This window comes from Aspergillus welwitschiae (assembly GCF_003344945.1).
Source record: "Aspergillus welwitschiae strain CBS 139.54b unplaced genomic scaffold BDQ94scaffold_12, whole genome shotgun sequence".
Lineage (NCBI taxonomy): Eukaryota > Fungi > Ascomycota > Eurotiomycetes > Eurotiales > Aspergillaceae > Aspergillus > Aspergillus welwitschiae.
Window position 1 is genome coordinate 417,074 of NW_020798706.1, and position 19,289 is coordinate 436,362.

Genomic DNA, 19,289 nt, shown 5'->3' on the forward strand with positions numbered 1-19,289 from the left:
TAATTGGTCTTAGGTATATATGTTTATGATCAAAGGAAGAAGGCGTATGGGAAAGCTGACATCACACTTTCATGTTCATTGATTGGTATCTAAGTTGATTGTAGGAGAGAAAACTCTCGAGCTAGCTAACTAAGCTGTAGAAAGGCCGGGGAGCTCAAGACGAGCAAGTCACAGAGACAGACATAAGTAGTTGAAGGAAGCAGAGAACACGCCGGCAAGATGAAAATAAGAAGCATTGAAAGAAGCGGGAATAAGAGGGGAAGAGAAAAGAAAGAAAAGAACACACAAAACTCCATCCCATGTGCCAGTCCAGCCCATTTACCTATCCGTCCGTCCCATTTAGCCCATCATATCGCGCCTGTACCCTTTCTCCGACTGATCACTCGGAGTCATTGTTATGTTCAAGACAAAAGATGATGGTGCTTCAGTAGCTGATATCAAACAAACGGAAACTGAATTGAGGACAGCCGGACACATTAAAAAAAACCTAGTATAGTCGACCTATAAGTCAAGGACGCCAGTGAATATCGAACGAGAAGATAGAAGAACGCTGAAAACAAGGACACTCGTCAAGATTTGCGTTTCTTTTTGCGGTAGGATCCGTGACGGTAAGATCAAGGAAGACTCTGCTTCCGACGGCTTCAGGGCTCCACTGGTAGCCTTGCATATAGGCGGACAAGATCATGCTCACGACGCAGTCGCTTTGTTGCCTCGGGTCTTCTTGGGAGCTGGGCCACCAGGGCTGCCAGCGGCTTCGGCATCTCGCTTCTTGGCTTTGGTCCCTGTCAGAGCAGGAGCTGTCTTTTTGCGGAGCCAGCCGTCAAACGGACTGACGCGCTTTTTCTTGGTTTCGGAGGCCGTGGGTGTCTCGCCATGCTCGGGACCATCTCGCTTGGATCGCGAACGCAGTGACCGCATCGTAGCCCCGGGGGACGGCGGAGTTGCAACAGTGGATTGCGGGGGAGGAGTGACAGGCCGCTGCTGCATCTCCACGTCAACTGTAGGATTTTCATCCTCCTCGACCTCATCGTGAAGTAGATGGTCCTCAATATCAGTGGCCGCCTCCTCATCGACATCGCTCGAACGAGATTCTTGAGGGGTCTGAGACTTCGCGGTAGGGAAGAGCACGCGAGGCTTGATTGACGAGCGAGTGAGTGGACGAACAGTGTCGATAGATGAGTCGATCAGGTCTGGACGGGCTGCCAGCAAGCCCAAGTCATCATCGTCATCATCAAGGTCGCTCTCAGCATCATCCGTGAACTTGCGAAACATTTTCTTGCCTCGACTGCGGAATATGTTAGAACACAAGACAAGGTAAAATAGGAAAAACCGTGGAACTTACAAAACGTAAAGCATGCCATCCTCACGATTAAGCGAGTCGTCTATCTCCTTGTCGCGGCGGGTCTCTTTGCGTCTGGAAGCACGAGTAGTTGTGTTGCTGGCCGTAGGTTTGTTGTAGAACGGATTATCTTCGCTTTTGTCGACTTCCGGGATGCGATCGCGCGAGTCGGTGTAAATCTGAATCTCTGAGCCACCCTGTGTGTCGTCTTCGCAGAAACTATCCAATGAAAAGCCCGTGTGTTTCTTCGTCTTCTTCCTGGCACTAGGAGGGGGAAACAGCACTCGTGCGGTGTTTCCAACATCCGCGATAGCCTTCTTGCGAGGCGTCTTGGCAGGAGTGGGAAGCATTCCTTCGGTCATAGTCGGTCGAAGTGATCGCGATTGATGACGGAGAGAGGAAGGTCCTGCGCCGAAGGGGTCGGAGTCATTTGTGCCGGAGGGCCCTTCAAGTGAATGTGTCGCGAACAAGCCAGTAGCCCGGGCCGACTTGAGCTTCCGGGGCGAGGTTTGGACTGAGCCAGGAGGGGACAGAGTGTCGGATTCATTCATGTCGTACTTGTTCGCAGTCTTCGAGCTCGGAAAGTTAGGCGGGGGAGTGGTTCGAGACTCTCTGTCTCTGGCAGCGCGTTGGCTCGCTAGCCTGGCTGAGTATCGTGTCGAATATGGCTCATAATCATCGTATTTAGCTCCAAGTCGCGGAGTAGGTGGGATTCGTAGCGTGGAGGGCGGTGGTGGTGTTGTGGCCATTGTGAATAAGATGCAGAACACGGGCTAATACAGGTCCAGTGTGACTGTGACAAGCTCGATAGCCCCAATTTCAAATTCACGATAATACCCAGCTAAACCGATAGATGTGAATCCAAAAGAATTGAGATATATAAGGGTGGTGGGTGACGAGAATCAGGCCGTGACAGGTTCAAGGGCGATAAAAGGGAGGAAAACGCCAAAAGCCGACCGTGTAAACCAAGGGTAACAGGGCGCGCAATATCGATGGGCGTGTCACTATCAAAGAGCAGATCCAAGGGAGCGAGACCAATGGAACGGTAGTAGCCGTAAACAAAGAGAGGAGGAGTAGTGGTGGTAAGAGTGGATGTAAATGTGGATGTGGATGTGAGGGAGAGAAGGTGGTAGTTAGTGACTGGGGAAAGGGAGGGAAGAAGAGACGAGGTGAGGTTCAGAGTGGATGGCTGGTGCCCGCGATCTGGAATGTTTGGCCCGCTGGTGGTGCTTCTGTCGCGTCCCAGCCACACCTTTTTCGACGCCTTCTTCCGCTTCGTTTAGGCTTTAACGACTAACCAATTGCTTGGGTATCGACTAGACTAATTCCATAGTCGGACTATTATACTCTCCCATCCCAACGACTGGCTGAGACTGCCCCACGATATTTAGCTGTCGATCGGCATTCTTCCTTTCTTCATTGGTGGTGGTTTCCCCTTCCCCTCCGCCAGCTGGTGCAATAATTCACTACTACGATTTTGTACCTTTGTTTCCTTTATCAAACAAAACAATCATTGTTTCCACAACCACGTCTCCCCCTTACCATCGCCATTGACCACCACCACCACCCATTCAATCTACTCCGCCTAAACAATGATGCACCGCAGCACCGCAGAGGAAATGGACAGGCTTCAGCTGTCTGATGATGACTCTGATGACCTTTGGGATTCCCCCTCTAAACGCGGAAATAAAATACTACATCAGAGAGCTGTGAAGGAAGAGAGCATGTCGCCAGAACCTACAATCACCCATGATGCAGGGGAAACTCTGTTTGATCGCCAGGAGGCGCGGGAAGCCGCGTTGCGCAGTGAATTAGAGAGCGTCCGCAAGATCAACCAGGTCATTGAGGGGCTGCTAGGAAGCCTGGATTGTGCTAAGGAGAACATGGGTGTAGGTTCAAGTCTAACTGATCGCCACCGACTCTGTACAATTGCAATTGCTAACCGGTGATGACGATAATCCGTAGACTGTCTCGCGCACCATAGATTCCGCTTCTACATTGCTCAATACTTGGACGCGTATCCTCTCCCAGACCGAACACAACCAGCGGTTAATCCTCAATCCTAATTGGCAAGGCGCCGTTCAAGATGTGGCCGACATGGAAAACGAAGAACTCCTCCGGCAACAGGCCGCAGAGAGACGCGAACGGGAACTCCAGCAGCAAAGGGAAGCTGCTGCCCGGAAGGCTGAAGAGGATCAGCGAAAGAGAGCGCTGGCCGCGGGCTCCCGCACGACGCGTGGGACGACCACTCGTGGACGGGTGGTGCGTAGCGGCCTGGGAAGGACTCCAAGCACCTCGTACTCAGGGACAAGCTCCAGCACTACCAGGACTACCTCATCTTCAACATCCAAACCATCGACGACCTCCACAACGCGTAGACCGGTCAGTGGGATCGCGCGGGGCACAGGGATTGCGCGGGGGCGCGGCAGGGCGTAGAGGCGGGCATGAACAGACGGTTTTCCATGTACAGTACTACGAGAGGATATGAGACGAAAGCCAATGACAATGATGATAGGATGATACCCAAGACAACACGCAAGTTATGTGAGGTGGGTGAGGTGGAAAGAATAATGTAACCACAATACTGAATACTGCATGGCTGCAGCGGGGAATTGATAAGGTGCCTGAGGCGACGAACTGGGGCGCCGCGATAAAGCTACTTTGTACTAGTAGCTCAGGCGTGGGCTGATAAGCGCGTCTCCCGTCAATCCATCCCGTTTTGTCTGTCCTTACTTTCTCTCCTGGCATTCGTCCTCTCATATTCCGCTCATCTCCTTCTCAAGATGAACTTTGCGCCCTACCAGGACGAGTCGCCCGAGGTGGAACGCGCCTTTTCGCCGTCGCTGGCCGACGCGAATCGCATTAAGTCTCCTGTTCTCCAGTCGCCTCGCGGATCTCCTCCCGGCCCCGGACTCGCTTCCCCAGGGCTCCCCTCCCCCAGTCAGTTCGCCGGTGCGGGCCATATAAACACCAGTGGGCATGGAAACACGGGTTTTGGAAACGATGTGGAGAGCGGTCGTCGGAATCTTGGGGCTTTCGACACCAGTCTCCCCATCCGCATGGACGTTGAAGCTATGCTGGCATATCTGCTTCTGCCTCCCGCCGGTGGTGTCTTCCTCCTGTTGGTAGAACACAAGAGTGACTATGTCCGGTAAGCTTCCTTTCTCAAGTCCCCGAGCTATTGTCTTTCCTTGCCAGTTTTGCTGACATTTCTTAGCTTCCACGCATGGCAATCAAGCATGCTTTTCACCGTCATGTTTGTAAGTCACGCTATACGTCCGAGTCAACCAATGGCACTTCTAATGTTATTCAGATACTCCACCTAATATTCTCCTGGTCAAGCTTCTTCTCATGGCTCTTGTTTATCTGCGATCTTGCAATGATCGGCTTTCTCAGCATGCGGGCTTATCGAGATGGTATGTCTTCACGATTGCGCAACGATAACACAAGCTGACCATACTTTAGTTGATACACTCGAACATTTCGAAGTTCCAATCTTTGGCCGTCTTGCCAATTCCTTTGTTGACGATGAATGAACTCGCTATAATAACGGCATGATCTCGCTCTTCACATGATTTGTGTCCCGAGGGTGCTCCCCTGATGCTTCTTAAGCCACCTTGCCCGGATAATCCTCCTGATCAAGGACTGGTGAGCCCTCCATTGTACAGTGTCACTTGAACATACTGCGGAACCTCTATGTTTTTATAATTTGTTTCCTGCTGGCCTGCTGCGCATGATGTTCTGCTATGTATTTCTGTCACTTCCCATCTTGCCGTCTTCACTCGAATTGTAATATCTCTTTATCACATTTTCCTGCTGCTCCATATTGCGCTTCATCAGATTCCGTCGTTGCTTGCATGACTGTGAAGGCTTAACAAGCTATTCATTTTGTAGTGATGCTGAAAGCCTTGATTCACAGCTTTTCGTGGAATACATGTCAACACAATGGCTCGGCGTGTGCCCCAATTCACCATGTCCTTGCATATAGAAATTTTGCTTCTGCGCCTGGCAACGATGCCATAGCTCTCCACTCATCATTCTGCAAATGAGTCAATGAGATGTTTAGCCAAGGACACCAGACTCATTTGCATGGCTTCAGATATTCAGCCAGTATTCGATCGAGAAAGCACGAGACACCTTCTTTCAACCAAATAATTGATTCGCGTGGGCCTACGATCAATAAATCAACCAGACGCCTACTTACAACTTGACTACGCATTAGTACGCACCAGCTCTGTTTAAGACTGTAAAAATGTGCCACATCCAGCGGGTTTCCAACAGCTGCGGGCATGTCAACGACCACGTACTCCTCGCCTGCCACATCGCGAAAGCCGCAGCTGATTCAAATTGGAACGGCGAACCGTTCCAGCCCGGTCTCAAAAGTCTTACACCCAAAAGCATCTGGGATAAAATCTCCCAAATCGGCTTCCACGCCTCTACACAACCGTACTGCACAGACGGCAGGATACGTTCTCTCGCAAGTCCAGGAGGATTCAAATGTATGGTAGAGGGATGCGGCCGTGCCGACTAATCTGGCAACGGGATCAACGAGCTTCGACTTCCCTACGACAATTCCCCTTCGCCATAGACGACGTCAGCGTCTAATTCGACCGGCTACTGCTTGCCTTGCGGCTATACCTTCTCCCTCTTATCGTCTCTTAGTATATCTCGCGCTGGCATGTGTTCCGTGGTCCCCTAGAGCTCAGTTTCTTTCTCTTTGGTTTTGTACAACATGTGCTCTTTTCGTTCCAGTTGGAATTGGTCATTGAGCATTTCCTAGACATTTTGCAGGTTTTAGACCCTGGTTGTTCCTTTCTATGGACTAGCGAGGTGTCACCAGATTTGCCCTCCAATTGAGCGTTCACTTCATGATATTGGGTTGCATTCTGCTCTGCTCTGCCTTGGTGGTTTCTCTGTAAGCTCTTTGAGCCAAGCCTACGACTATGGGTCAAGTACTTAGTTTTAATGGTGATATTCTTATCTCGGAGCTATTACATGCATACTCAACGAGGTTAGGCTATAGAGAATCATCTAGTCGTAGACCGTAGTACGTATACGCAAACAATACAGCGCCCGTACGCCAAGTTATTATTCAAGTATCTCAAAGTATCTCAACACAGCTAAAACAAAAAGAAAAACTAGTCCGTATCTTCAAAGAAAGACATTCGAGAAACCAAGCACACAGGTATCGGAAAATCAGCACGCGAATTTCAAGGTCAACACATGGGGAAGTCCAAGGAAACAAAAACCAATTTTGACATGCAAGAGACTAGGGGAAACCGCATAAAGAATGTGCCATGGAAGAGAGGAATAGATACTACTAGACCCAAAGATTAGAAGATGTGGCAAAGAAAAGACAAATGAGCACAATTTGGTATCATGATCATGAACACGTGATTAAGTAGGACATGGTTGGGTCATAGATGAGTGATGAATGAATGATTGGGTTGGTTCATGAGATAGGCATTGATCGTATTTGTCGTTTGTTTTTCGTCTTTAGATGATTTGGAGGTAGTTGCTCGGGACCAATCCGGTTCGGCTCCGTGCAGTGGTGATTTCGGCTTCCCACCAGCCGTCGTCTTGGAGGCGGATCACCGATAAGACGTCGCCTTTGCTGAAGCCTAACTCTTCGGGAATGGCGGCAGTGTAGCTGTACATGGCTCGTGCTGAAGGAAAGATTAGTTATTGCTGCTGGATAGGAGAGGAGGAAGGGGTACTTACCGAAGTGAAGGATGGGTCGACCGTCGCGGCTGAATTGTCTGCTGGGATCGGCAACGGCCACTGTTCTGCTCCTGGACCGGCTCCTCACGCTCGCGGCGTCGTCGTAGTATGACATGGGTCTACCACTGCCGCGTCGGGAGCCGTACCCGTCACGACTGCCAGCATACATGTCGGGTTGTCCGGAAAGCTGAAGCTCCATGCCCCCGGCGCTGGAAGGCCGGGTCTGTTGTCTAAATTGCGGCTGTGGCGAGACGGCACGGGGCATCGTGTTCTGAGCCTGTCTGTACTGAGGCTGCGGGGATACGCCGCGCGGTGCCATGGTGGGAGACTGCCGGTATTGTGGCTGAGGTGACACGGCACGCGAAGATCCTCTTCGGGCATATTCTGCAGTTGGAGATGCATCCACGGGACGCTGGGAAGGAGATGGGACGGTCGGTGATTGGTTATACCGGCTTCTCATACTGCTGCTCGAATGGTAAGTCGGACTAGGGCTGGCCGCTCTACTGTATTGCCCCATGCGGGTGTCAACCCGAGGGCTGACATGAGGGCTCGCACTCCGCCTTGGAGCTGGTGACCGAGCCCTTGTGGCCTCCTGGGACTGTGCGCCGTGTCGGCTTGTCAATGAAGGAGGTTTGCTCGAGCCACGAAGCATATTCTGGGCCTGGCCAGTGTATCTTTGAGTTGTTTTCTGCATCTGCGCTGACGTGAATGCGGGTTGCGGAGCGTCCAAGCGTTTCAGGGATGAATCGTTGTAAGCTGGGGGAGGCGTGCTCACAGCGCCGGGGTTAGCAGCTACTGGTGGCACTGGAGTTGCAATGCCGTGGTACCTGTCAGCAGATACACGAGTGGTTGATTGTTTCCCTGCCACTTTCAGATCTGCAAGAGCCCGGGCAATCGGATCCAGCTCCTCTTCACCACCTTTGGCGGCTTTCGCTTGGGATCCCTTCTTATCTTTGTCAGGGGAGTCCACATCGAATACATTGTTTCCAACATTGAGTTGGAAGTTTGCCCTCGGATCCACGGGCTCGGGGCTTCCAGATACCCGATCGGGGTCAGGAACAGTGATAGGCTGCTGGGGTTGAGGAGCTTTAACAGGACTGGTGGGCTTTGACGGTGACTCCCAAGTGCCGCGAGAAGGTGGCTGGGATGGGCCAGACTGGCGGTCTTTGTCATGGCGACTCTTGCGTCGGAATGGACTGTTACTGAAAAATGCGCTCCTCTTCTTTTGTACCTGTTTGTCTGCCCCTAGACCTGGAAGGGCTACACCATTCGTAGGTTTTGTGGGAGATTGTCTGGCACTTGGTGGCTCCTGACTCGACATCGATGTAGGGTTCGAGACTTCGCTTTGAGAATCGCGACTGGATGGTCGGTAGGCGCTATTGGATCCTGAGCTTCGCTCTGACGGCGGACCTGTCCTGCAAAACATGGTCATGCCATCGGTTGGATAAGCGTTGTGTGGCACCTTTGCAATTTCGCCATGCTGGTTGGGGTCATAATTTGGTGGAAGCTGACCACCACGCCTTAAATCTAAGGGAGCGGGTTGTTGCATCGGCTGTTGCATTTGTTGCGGCATTTGCTGAGGCATTGGCTGTGGCATAGGTTGCTGCACGGGTGGCTGCATTGGCGGCTGCATGGGCTGCTGCACTGGCTGATGCACCGGCTGCTGGATTGGCTGCTGTGGCGGTTGCTGCATAGGCTGCTGCACATGTTTCTGTACGGGCTGCTGCATCGGCTGCTGTGGTGCTTTTTGTGGAGTGACTGTAGCTTCCCTGCTTGAAGGAGTGGACGGGCCGTTTATCTTGGCTGCGATTTCGGCATCGGGGTCAATCTGGGGCTCGTATGAAGAAGGCTGCGGTGATGAAGTACGATATGCTGGGTTTATCGTCCGTTGAAACTGGGCTACCGAGTACCCTTCTTCTTCAGATACTTCCGAGCTCGTATCGTTGATATCGCCCCGGCAAAAGTTGATAAACTTGGGAGGGTCAGGAATGTCCTGCCCGGTTCCTTTCTCTTTGATGAAAAAGATTATGTCCTTCTCGACCTCGCAGTCTTCCAGGGAAAGTCGGATTTTCTCGCAGGACTAGTGATTGTTAGCGGAAGCCGGGTAGTTGTGTCGATAAAACGTACCGCATCGTCACTGACGCAGACAGTTGATGCAATATTCGCGTACGTCCATAGACTGCTCTTTGTGAAGTCGAGTCTCTCTTCCTCGAGATCTTGGAATTTCTGGAACGGCGCATCAGTATTCGTGCATCAAGAACCAATGTAAGTTGTCTGTCGCACGTACATCACAAGCTGCTTTCCACTCCTTATTCCAGCGTGTAGTAGTTTCTTCAAGAATTTTTATAGCAGCTTCGTACTCGCTACTGCTCGATGCAAGCTGTATTTGCGTCTTCTCCAATTTCGCTTTGTTCTTACGCTCTTCGTGGCCCATGACCATGTGCCCTTGAGCCAGATAACCCTTGATCCGCAGGCAATCTTGTTCATACCGATCTCTGGTCTATTTTGTTCAGCACGGCGATGTAAGTCTCTCGATAGGCAGGGTAGTTTACCTTGTTCACAGTCTGCGTCTGTTGGATTTTAGTCTTCAGTAGACGCTCAATACCGTTTTGTATGATCTTTCTTCGTTCCTTAGAACCACCGGCAAAAGCTATCAATGGCTCCTCTAGCTCCCTCTTCATCTGTCCCGCAATTGCTGCGTGGGCCTTAGCAATAGCCTCAGTCTCACCACGGACGGTATCGAACGACGACCGGAGGGATCCTATCTCTGTTGATCCGAGTGGCTTGCGACATAGTGCCAGGAGCTTTCGCGCGTACTCATCCTCAATAGCAGCACGTACTAATCATCACGTTAGAACACAGATAAGCCCATACTGAGCCCAGGATCGGCTAACGTACTATTGTAGAACGTCTTTAATTCATCACACGATACTTTCGACGTGTGCATTCTATCCAACATTGGTCCAACACCTGCGTCTTCCTTGCCCCAGAAATTGTTGGCAACTGTAGAAGTCGAAGTGTTAGCTTGACATGGAACTCGCTAACTGAATTTCGAGGTACTATACAGGACATGGCCACCGTTGGCCCGTCTGTGACTGTGCCCGGCATTTTGGCAGATTATAGTCCGGTAAAGGCGTTGAGCTTCGGCCAGCCTTTGCTCATCTAGTTATCGGTATCTAGGGATATGGACAATTTGAAAGGTAACGCAGAGCGAGCTGTAAAAATGTTGAACAACCCGGAACCCCACGGCGACGGAAAACCAAACGAAGATGGCAACCTGGATGCCCCTGGAGAAGCAAGATAAAGAACCAGAATTCAAAAGAAACAATGGAGAAAGCAGTACAGATGAACTGGATCTGGTGGAGTTAGCCACAAGCTGCGCTGTGGAATGGAGATGGCTGACGCTGTCATGTTTACACTGGCGTGTCTCTCGGGGCAACCGGCGGTAATATCACGGGGCAGCGTCAGGCAGCCCAATGACCACCTCATCTTCCTCGAGGGCCCATCAAGGGATATCCGCCGGTGGCTATCATTCTCAGCCAGTGATTGGAACCTGACGAATGGTATGGATTCCTGTTCCTGTGACGCTTTTCCCACACTTTATTTGCGCCCTTCCTTGGCTTGTAAGGTTTAAAAACCCTGAGGTCGGTCATAATCTATTCATCGGCTTTTGGATGTGGCTGGTCCCGAGGTCTTACTCATGGCGCGCGAAGAACGCAGTCTACCTATACATTCTCCAGTCAAACCCCCCGATTACTATCACCTATCCTGCACCTGGTGAATTGGGATATATCTAGTGCTGTGGACCGTATACGTGGTTCTAGAAAAGTGTTGAAAATTGTTGGGAGAAGCTCCATTGCAATAACTCGCCATAATCTACACTTGGTCTGCTCGTGGGGAAATGTCGGTGACCATGCTGAGGGGGTTGGGCATCAACGAGTAACTTTTGGAGACTACCGTCAATAGGGAAATTCGGGTTGCCTATATTTCGCACTTTTGAGAGAGCGTAGATAACTTTACCTTGATAAACACACTAACTGTAGATAACCAGACTGCACCTCATCTCAGGAACACCCGATGACTCAGCGGTTATATAAGCCACCGCATTGGTCCCGTCATGCTCACGTGCCCGGGACCCCCCAGCCGCACTTGCTTAAACGTAGTGGTCATTATGCAGGAGAGACAAAGCTGGAGGTCGAGTCCGGTCGCTCGCCTACGCACTTTGCTAAAACTATATTGCGCGTCCTTTCCACTGGTCGTTAATCTCAGCTCGAATCCCTAAATCGTGACTGCCGAATTGAGGTTTTCATCTCTCTGCCAAATTTCACCACCCCCCCCCCCCCCATACTCTGGATTGATCGACCTCCCCTACCTACTCTCTTCAGTAAGTGGGAGGAGCCAGGACGCAGCTCTCTTCCGCTGCCTAAGGCCGCCTAGTGTGGGCTCCTCAGGCACCTCGACCCGCACGTCCACTCAACCTCGCTTTCTCTGCCCGTCATTCACACCCATCGGAACTTCCATCCTGTGCCACGAAGCAACATCCTCTTCATTGCCATCGGTCTCTGCTCTTCCGCTGCCAGAATCCGTCGCTCTGTTGCACGTCTCACGATTGTTTCCATCAATTTTGGCTTCGACTCTGCTTTTACTCTGTTGCAAATAATAAAAATTTGTCGCTCGCCTTCAGATCAAATGATCGCGTCTCCTAGATGACCTTCCCTCCCCCTCCTCCTTCCTCCCAATCGTCGATTGCTTCTGGCACCGATAAATCCTCTTCGACCAGGCCGGCAAGGTCACAGCAATCTCCTTGGGGTCCGTCTTTGTCCCAGTCCAGTGTTCGGCGTGGGTTGACTCCACTTGCGACCAACAACCTCTCTTCACTCGCCTCAGCTTCTCGGGGGCCACCTCAGTCCAACAGTCCTGGTCCAGGTGGTTCAACCGCGTCTCCTCTGACTTCCTCCTTTTCCGCCGTTCTGAGCTCCGCTAGGGGCCATCCTGTTGGTCGGAACGTACCCTCGCCAGCCTCCACGCCCTCACCGTTCGCCTCCTTTCAATCTGGCTCGCAACAGCACCAGCAACCCGGGCAGTCTCTCTCCTCACCTAAATTCAGAGCTCACACCCCGTCTTCAGGGTCACATCTGGCTTCCGCAGCGGGTTCTGTTGCGGGTGGTGGAGGCTCCGGGGGAGGCGGAGGTGGGACGGGATCTTCCAGAGGCGCCACCTTCTCTCCGTTGTTGTCCGGTACAACCGTGAATTCACCTACGGGCTTTCCCTCTGACAAGCCAGGATCGGCAGCTTCAGGCTCTGCTGCTCACGCGAGCCAGTCATCGTTGACGAAGATATCCATCGCACAGGTTTTCCTGCTCCTAGATTCTATCACGGAGAAAGAGGGTAGAGAAAAGTGGGAGACCAAAGCTGCTCAAATTCATAAAGTAAGTACACCAGATCATAGCGCCGCGGATGTCAATCCCCCTATTTGTTGTATCTATACGATGCTGACTTGGTACCAGCTTGTTTTGTCAAACGGAATGGAGGTCTTCTCCAAATACTTTCGCCGCTTGCTTACGGGCAATGCCCCGCAAATTTTCCCCGGCGTCAACAAGTCCGTGGAAAATGCTGGCAATTATCCGCTCCTAGTTCAGGAGATGCAGAAAGTGTCTCAGGATATAGAACAGGCTCAGAAGATCGCAGAGACCGTCGATACATCCGAGGGTGATATCTTCCGCGATTTCGATCTCTCCACATTTTTGGATCACTTTAAACTCGATCCTCTTGTGAAGGTTTCTCTCGCGCTGGCTTTCAAAACCGCTAATAAGTCGGACTTGCGTGCTAAAGGTGAGTCGTTTAGTCCGACTATGAGACTCTGTTCTAAGTCAACTGACGAATGCTTTCTGGCAGCTGATGCGATAATCTCCAATTCCATAACACCGTTCCTGCAAAGCCTGGCAACGCTGTCTGATGTCAGCAAGGATTACAAGAATTCTTTCATTGGCATGACAATCGAGCGGTTCATACTGTATCCGCCTAGGAATTTTACAGATGAAGTGAAAGGGAAATTGGTGTATGCGGCGAACTTACGCTATCAGAAGTTGGGCGTGGACATGCCATTTGAGGTTGCGTCTGCCCTTCAGATGTTTAATTTCATTAACCCCAGGTATACACTTGTCCGCCAACTTCACTCAAGAGGACCGAAAGCAACCTCGAATGCCGATGCCGTCACTGAGACCATAAACGCAATCGGCCCCGAGTGCTGGGGCGAAGAGCATATTGCCAGTGCGCTGCTTTTCCTTGTACTCTGTCAGCATTGGCGCGAGTTCTCCCTGGAGACTTTCCTCGGGGCTGTTCAGGCACACTATGGCGAGAAGCGAATCAATTGGTCTCTCATCTTCCGCAGCTTCGACCGTGAGGGCTTAAGGCTTGATGCTCGACAATTCGCGAAGCTGTATGCGGTCCTATTGGCTGCAGCTACGGATGATTCAACCCTAGATATTCAGAAGCTTTGGGGTGGTGATTGGGAGCATCGTGACACACAGATGTCCTTCCTGACCGCTTTCATTGCTTCCAGGGCAGACGTGTCCCAAATTCCGAACCTGCGCGCCACCTTTCCCTCCGACTTCTTTGCCGATGGTCCCGAGCTCGTTCGTTTACAAGGCGAACGTGCTGCAAAATCACCACTCCGGTCTTTGGACGCTATGAGGGCCATATTCGATCTGGCATTATTTTCCCAAGCATCTTGGGCTGCCGCGGAAAGTCAACTTATGATCAAGGCGGTTGTCCAGTATGATCTGCCTGTTTTCCTGTGCTCAGCCCTTTCTCTCCCTCAGCCTTGGACGAGTGTGCAGCAGAGCTTTGTCCTTCGAACTCTGATCGTTTTCATACTCAAACAAGAGGAAGGATATCATTTGGCACTGCACGGGGCCTGGCGTCAAGATCGTCAGTGGGTTGCGGAGCAACTCTTCACGACTTTCACGCAGGACCCGACGTCTACTGCTGCCATCTATGAACATGCTGTTGACTTTGGTTGGCTCGACTATCTTCTGGGATACACGAATGGTCTCGCTATGGACCTTGCTTGCTACGCTCATCGTAAAGGGCCCTTTGACTTGGAACAGTGGGTTCGTAATGCGGCACAGAAAGGTCCCATGGATATGGGAAGCCTACTATCCAAGTTTCTGAGGATCAAGGCAGAAGACGAGCTTCACGTCCAAAGGAAGGAACAGTCGGCTCCCCAGATGGTTAGTCTTGCGGTCAAAACAGTGTTCACGTTGCTGTCGGTGCTCGAAGAATATGTCGGTGACCGTGAAAATCTTACTCCTGTCCAACGGATATGCATTCAGACTTATCCGCGACTCATCAACTACGGGGAAGGTTTCGACGACATCATTGACGCCAACGGGGAGAACGGAAATTCGTTGCCTGAGGCAGTAGACAAGCAGATGCAAGAGCTTTTCGGCAAGATGTATCACGAGGAGCTCTCACTCAGGGAAATCCTTGAGCTGATGAGAAGATATAAGTCTTCCCGTGAACCAGCCGAGCAGGACCTATTCGCTTGCATGGTGCATGGCCTAATTGACGAATATCATTGCTATCATGAATATCCCCTGGAGGCACTGACCAAAACAGCTGTGATGTTTGGTGGCATCATCAACTTCCGGCTGGTGGACGGCATTACCCTGAAGGTCGGTTTGGGCATGATTCTGGAGGCGGTGCGTGATCATGAAATGCATGATCCTATGTACAAGTTCGGTGTCGAGGCGATTGAGCAGTTGATCAACCGTCTTCCGGAGTGGGCTGGCTTCTGCCATCTGCTCCTACAAATACCTACCCTGCAAGGCACTACGATCTACCAGAAAGCCGAGGAAGTTCTGCGTGAGCAAGGGAGTCAAATTAGGGATGAGGCTGGAAGGGCGGACAGTATTCCGGGTGCTGCCGTGAACGGGAACGTTGACGAGAACGCGACCGCGGACGGATCGACTCGTAAATTCGTTTCCGTTCATGTTGATCCGCTTATCAGACCTGAGGTCTATCGTGATCCTGACGAAGATGTCCAAGACAAGATTCTCTTCGTGTTGAACAATGTGTCCGAACAAAACATTGATGAAAAGCTGCGTGACCTCACGGATGTTCTTCGTGACCAACACCATCAATGGTTCGCGTCTTACCTCGTGGAGGAACGTGCGAAGTTGCAGCCGAATTTCCAGCAGCTCTATCTTGACTTGCTGGACCGTATCAATGACAAGTTGTTATGGGCGGAAGTTCTGAGGGAAACTTATGTCAGTGTCTCCAAGCTTCTGAATTCCGAGGCTACAATCAATTCATCCACCGATCGCGGTCATCTCAAGAACCTCGGTGCGTGGCTTGGATCTTTGACTATAGCCAAGGACAAGCCCATCAAACATAAGAATGTTTACTTCAAGGGACTTCTCTTGGAGGGATTCGATAGCCAGCGCCTGACTATTGTGATTCCTTTCACATGCAAAGTGCTCGTCCAAGCCACGAAGTCCACGGTGTTCAACCCTCCCAATCCTTGGCTGATGGACATCCTTGCATTGCTCATGGAACTGTATCATTTCGCTGAACTCAAATTGAACTTGAAGTTCGAAATTGAAGTTCTGTGCAAGGATCTCGACCTCGATCATAAGACCATTGAGCCTTCCGTCATCATCCGCGACCGCTCTGCTCACATCGAAGATGCGCTGTCTACGGCCAATATACCAGATGGTCTGGAGGCGTTCGAGGACATGACTCTCACAAGTATCAACCAAGGAATCCGCCACGAGCGTCTGTCACCCGCTGCCATTATGTCGACTCTCCCGAGCCTGGACAAGATTCTTGTACTCCCGTCGTCTGCAAGCAGCATGGTCGACCCGAATGTCCTTCGGCAGATAGTGCACAGCGCGGTCGAGCGTGCCATCGCGGAAATTATCACCCCCGTTGTGGAACGCTCAGTTACCATCGCATCTATCTCCACTGTTCAACTGGTGTCGAAGGACTTCGCAATGGAGCCTGATGAGGAAAGAGTGCGTCATGCGGCTGGCATAATGGTTAGGCAATTGGCTGGTAGCCTGGCTCTTGTAACCTGTAAAGAACCGCTCAAGGTGAGCATGACCAATTACATTCGCATGATCCAGCAAGAGTACTCCGATCAGCCAATGCCTGAGGGGTTGATTCTCATGTGTGTCAACGATAACCTGGATGCTGCTTGCGGTATCGTTGAGAAGGCTGCGGAGGAGAAGTCTCTTCCTGAGATCGAGAAAGTCATCGAACCCCAGTTGGAAGCTCGTCGGCGTCACAGGGCGGCCCGGCCTAATGAGCCTTTCATTGACCCATCAATGAATCGCTGGGGCCTTTTCATCCCCGAGCCTTACCGACAGGCCGCAGGGGGTTTGAACAAAGAGCAACTGGCAATCTATGAGGAATTTGCCCGTCAAGCCCGTGGCCCGGCAGCGGCCCATGTTCAGAATGTTTCCACCGATTCTGGTCGACAGCTTCCAGATGTTCTTCAGGAACCATATTCGCCTATCCCCAATCTCTCTACTCCTGCAGAGCAGCCAGCTGTGCCCCATAGGACACCACAACCCCAGCAAGATGCTCGGTTACAGCAGACTGGTCTTGTGGGCGCGCAATCTCAGCTCAATGGCTTCCTTGAGGCACAAAGCCCACGTGAGAAGGTTGAGAGCATAGTTTCCGAGTTACAGCAAGCAGCTCGGAACGCCCCTGAAGAACGCATTCGGGACCTTGGCAGGGAGAGTGCTGTCCTCCAAGAGTACAACCAAGCACTCCGCACTATCCTTGCCTCTCCAAACGGTGAAGAACTCGCTCGGCTCACTGGCCTCAGAATCTGTACGACTCTGTATTCGCAGACACCCGGGACATTAGAGATCGAAGTTCTCGCACACTTGCTTGCGAAACTGTGCGATATGTCGACTCTTGTCGCCCGCTACACCTGGGCCATACTTTCTGAGGTTGACGACGAGCACATGTTCAACGTGCCAGTTACTGTTGCACTCATCGATGTCGGACTACTGGATATTCGTCGAGTTGACATGATCTTGACACGTCTTATTCTTCAGAAGAACACTGCAGCCCTGGATGTCCTCTCCAATCTCATGGACCGTGTTCTCTTCAGCGAAGAACCCTCTGCTCTAAGATCTGACTTCTCGGGCAGTCTTGAAGCCATGAGTCAATGGCTTGCAGAGGAGTCGGATGTTACTGTGGCCAACGACATCATTCGCAAGCTGCGTGAATCCGGCATTCCCGAAGTCGTCAATCCGCTACTCAGTGACAAAGCCAGGTCCAAGCGAGATCAGATGGAGTATATCTTCAGTGAGTGGATTGGTATCTACAAGGCTCCAGGTGCCATTGACCGCACCTACTATTCGTTCCTTAAGGATCTGCATCAGCGACAGGTCATGGACAATCAAGAAGACTCGGCACTCTTCTTCCGCCTTAGCATCGACATTTCGGTTGCAATGTTTGATCACGAGTCGCAGAACCCTAGTGGCAGTCTTGATGAGGCGTTCCTCTACATCGATGCCCTTGGCAAGCTGGTTGTCTTGCTTGTCAAATTCCAAGGCGAGTCTACAGGAGCTGCCAAGACAAGCAAGGCAGCCTTCTTCAATTCGACTCTCTCACTGCTTGTGCTTGTCCTGAATCACCACCATGTTATGAGAGGCGAGGCCTTCAATCAGCGTGTCTTCTTCAGGCTATTCTCCAGCATTCTCTGTGAATATTCCATGAACGGGCTTCAGCAAAGCGATCAGCATCAGGACATGATGTTCGCCTTTGCTAATAAATTCCTGTCTCTTCAGCCCAAGTACTGCCCTGGATTTGTTTACGGGTGGCTGTCGTTGGTCTCTCACAGATTCTTCATGTCCGGTATGCTGAATATGCCGGAGCGGGCGGGCTGGGGACCGTACTGCGAAATCATGCAGGCTCTACTCTCTTACATTGGCGAGCAGCTCAAGCCGGCCAGTATCTCTTACGTTGCTAAGGACTTGTACAAGGGTGTTCTTCGCATCTTGCTGATCTTGCATCACGACTTCCCTGAGTTCGTGGCAGAGAATCACTTCCAGTTCTGCAATGTCATCCCTGCTCATTGCGCCCAGCTTCGGAACCTGGTCCTGAGTGCTTATCCGTCATCCTTCCACAAACTCCCGGACCCGTTCAGGGAGGGGCTGAAGGTTGAGCGTCTGGAAGAAATGCGGGAAGCCCCGAGGATCGCCGGCGATACTGCTGGTCCGCTGGAACAGGCCAACATCAAGAGTGCTGTTGACAGTGCACTACAGAGCACCAATGCATCTGACTCGGTCATTCAGCAGATCTCCGATGCCGTGTACAATCCTCCCACCAAGGAAACCGGCCCCTACTATACGCCGATCAACGTCAATGTGGTCCTTTTGAATGCGCTTGTACTCTACATTGGTCAGAGCGCCGTGTCTGCGAATGCGACCAAGAGCAACATTCGCGCGGCCTTTGACAATTCCCCTCACTCGGCCCTTCTTGAGAAGCTAGCAAAGGCCTTCCGGCCTGAGGCGCGGTACTATCTATTGAGCGGCATGGCCAATCAGCTCCGCTACCCTAACAGCCATACCTACTTCTTTAGCTTCGCAATTCTCCGTCTGTTCGGCACCGACTACTCGGAGCAGGACGATTCTGACATTCGTCAGCAAATCATCCGGGTGCTTCTCGAGAGGCTTATTGTCCACCGCCCTCATCCATGGGGTCTCATCATTACCCTGCAGGAGCTACTTCAGAACCGGAGCTATACCTTCTTCCGTCTTCCGTTCATTCAGGCTGCGCCTGAGGTAAGCTGACCCTTGTTTAAAAGGCCTATTGTTCCATTTCACTGACATAACTTTCACCACTAGATCGGCCGTCTGTTTGATGCTCTCCTGCAGCACATCCAGCAACAGAGCCCGCGGGCCATGGCTTGAGTGATCGCCGAGCTATACTCTCTCCTCTATCTTCTTTTATTATATTAATACGAAGTATTTGATCATGTTTCCATGCCTTGCATTCAGCCGCGATGACCGACTCTGATGGTGTTCTATCGATGCCGCTCATGACAATGCAGCGCAAAATACGGGACTTTACCGGGGTGTATGATCTGAAGGGTTTCTACGTTTGCTTTGCTTTCCGTTGGCATGCTGTACTGTTCTATGTCTTTTCTCATTGTTTCGGTTGGGTTTCTGGGCGGGGTATGCATATTAGGACGTGTTAGCATGGTCCA

At 51.5% G+C, this 19,289-nt stretch overlaps 7 protein-coding genes across 7 annotated transcripts; 5 read left to right on the forward strand and 2 right to left on the reverse strand.

Moving 5' to 3' along the window:
• Positions 1-552: 552 nt before the first annotated feature.
• BDQ94DRAFT_19984 (uncharacterized protein) lies at positions 553-2,172 on the reverse strand. The gene is made up of 2 exons (XM_026775209.1): positions 1,343-2,172; positions 553-1,285 (listed from the first exon to the last, which is right to left on the reverse strand). The coding sequence occupies exons 1-2, from the start codon at positions 2,086-2,088 to the stop codon at positions 688-690; spliced, it is 1,344 nt and encodes a 447-aa protein (XP_026627504.1). The 5' UTR covers positions 2,089-2,172; the 3' UTR covers positions 553-687.
• A 759-nt stretch (positions 2,173-2,931) lies between these two features.
• BDQ94DRAFT_169419 (DASH complex subunit DUO1) lies at positions 2,932-3,717 on the forward strand (the record flags this gene model as incomplete). Its single annotated transcript, XM_026771290.1, has 3 exons — positions 2,932-3,228; positions 3,305-3,601; positions 3,658-3,717. 3 exons carry the CDS (start codon positions 2,932-2,934, stop codon positions 3,715-3,717), a joined length of 654 nt encoding a protein of 217 aa, XP_026627505.1.
• A 377-nt stretch (positions 3,718-4,094) lies between these two features.
• BDQ94DRAFT_141559 (DUF4870 domain-containing protein) lies at positions 4,095-5,475 on the forward strand. The gene is made up of 4 exons (XM_026765855.1): positions 4,095-4,490; positions 4,557-4,599; positions 4,653-4,755; positions 4,805-5,475. Exons 1-4 carry the CDS (start codon positions 4,123-4,125, stop codon positions 4,873-4,875), a joined length of 585 nt encoding a protein of 194 aa, XP_026627506.1. The 5' UTR covers positions 4,095-4,122; the 3' UTR covers positions 4,876-5,475.
• BDQ94DRAFT_141560 (uncharacterized protein) lies at positions 5,456-6,327 on the forward strand. Its single transcript, XM_026765856.1, has one exon. The coding sequence runs from the start codon at positions 5,592-5,594 to the stop codon at positions 5,868-5,870; it is 279 nt and encodes a 92-aa protein (XP_026627507.1). The 5' UTR covers positions 5,456-5,591; the 3' UTR covers positions 5,871-6,327.
• A 403-nt stretch (positions 6,328-6,730) lies between these two features.
• BDQ94DRAFT_177906 (formin-binding protein HOF1) lies at positions 6,731-10,431 on the reverse strand. Its single transcript, XM_026773023.1, has 7 exons — positions 10,126-10,431; positions 9,959-10,063; positions 9,613-9,899; positions 9,348-9,560; positions 9,188-9,286; positions 7,061-9,140; positions 6,731-7,005 (listed from the first exon to the last, which is right to left on the reverse strand). Exons 1-7 carry the CDS (start codon positions 10,166-10,168, stop codon positions 6,836-6,838), a joined length of 2,997 nt encoding a protein of 998 aa, XP_026627508.1. The 5' UTR covers positions 10,169-10,431; the 3' UTR covers positions 6,731-6,835.
• A 132-nt stretch (positions 10,432-10,563) lies between these two features.
• Positions 10,564-11,042, forward strand: BDQ94DRAFT_141566 (uncharacterized protein). The gene is made up of 2 exons (XM_026765857.1): positions 10,564-10,704; positions 10,781-11,042. The coding sequence occupies exons 1-2, from the start codon at positions 10,621-10,623 to the stop codon at positions 11,024-11,026; spliced, it is 330 nt and encodes a 109-aa protein (XP_026627509.1). The 5' UTR covers positions 10,564-10,620; the 3' UTR covers positions 11,027-11,042.
• A 363-nt stretch (positions 11,043-11,405) lies between these two features.
• BDQ94DRAFT_177910 (CCR4-NOT core subunit CDC39) lies at positions 11,406-19,098 on the forward strand. The gene is made up of 4 exons (XM_026773024.1): positions 11,406-12,489; positions 12,568-12,892; positions 12,956-18,864; positions 18,928-19,098. The coding sequence occupies exons 1-4, from the start codon at positions 11,767-11,769 to the stop codon at positions 18,991-18,993; spliced, it is 7,023 nt and encodes a 2,340-aa protein (XP_026627510.1). The 5' UTR covers positions 11,406-11,766; the 3' UTR covers positions 18,994-19,098.
• The last annotated feature ends 191 nt before the right edge of the window (positions 19,099-19,289 follow it).

What these genes read in the sequence shown, in the direction of transcription:
- BDQ94DRAFT_19984 (XM_026775209.1), bottom strand. Translation starts at nt 2,088, where the DNA reads ATGGCCACAACACCACCACCGCCCTCCACGCTACGAATCCCACCTACT. An exon ending in GATGGCATGCTTTACGTTTT is followed by an intron (nt 1,286 to 1,342) that starts GTAAGTTCCACG and finishes CATATTCCGCAG; the next exon opens with TCGAGGCAAGAAAATGTTTC.
- BDQ94DRAFT_141559 (XM_026765855.1), top strand. Translation starts at nt 4,123, where the DNA reads ATGAACTTTGCGCCCTACCAGGACGAGTCGCCCGAGGTGGAACGCGCC. An exon ending in CACAAGAGTGACTATGTCCG is followed by an intron (nt 4,491 to 4,556) that starts GTAAGCTTCCTT and finishes GACATTTCTTAG; the next exon opens with CTTCCACGCATGGCAATCAA. An exon ending in TGCTTTTCACCGTCATGTTT is followed by an intron (nt 4,600 to 4,652) that starts GTAAGTCACGCT and finishes AATGTTATTCAG; the next exon opens with ATACTCCACCTAATATTCTC.
- BDQ94DRAFT_141560 (XM_026765856.1), top strand. Translation starts at nt 5,592, where the DNA reads ATGTGCCACATCCAGCGGGTTTCCAACAGCTGCGGGCATGTCAACGAC.
- BDQ94DRAFT_177906 (XM_026773023.1), bottom strand. Translation starts at nt 10,168, where the DNA reads ATGCCGGGCACAGTCACAGACGGGCCAACGGTGGCCATGTCCT. An exon ending in GCCAACGGTGGCCATGTCCT is followed by an intron (nt 10,064 to 10,125) that starts GTATAGTACCTC and finishes CGACTTCTACAG; the next exon opens with TTGCCAACAATTTCTGGGGC. An exon ending in TCGACCCATCCTTCACTTCG is followed by an intron (nt 7,006 to 7,060) that starts GTAAGTACCCCT and finishes TCTTTCCTTCAG; the next exon opens with CACGAGCCATGTACAGCTAC.
- BDQ94DRAFT_141566 (XM_026765857.1), top strand. Translation starts at nt 10,621, where the DNA reads ATGGTATGGATTCCTGTTCCTGTGACGCTTTTCCCACACTTTATTTGC. An exon ending in TAAGGTTTAAAAACCCTGAG is followed by an intron (nt 10,705 to 10,780) that starts GTCGGTCATAAT and finishes CGAAGAACGCAG; the next exon opens with TCTACCTATACATTCTCCAG.
- BDQ94DRAFT_177910 (XM_026773024.1), top strand. Translation starts at nt 11,767, where the DNA reads ATGACCTTCCCTCCCCCTCCTCCTTCCTCCCAATCGTCGATTGCTTCT. An exon ending in GTCGGACTTGCGTGCTAAAG is followed by an intron (nt 12,893 to 12,955) that starts GTGAGTCGTTTA and finishes GCTTTCTGGCAG; the next exon opens with CTGATGCGATAATCTCCAAT. An exon ending in TCATTCAGGCTGCGCCTGAG is followed by an intron (nt 18,865 to 18,927) that starts GTAAGCTGACCC and finishes TTTCACCACTAG; the next exon opens with ATCGGCCGTCTGTTTGATGC.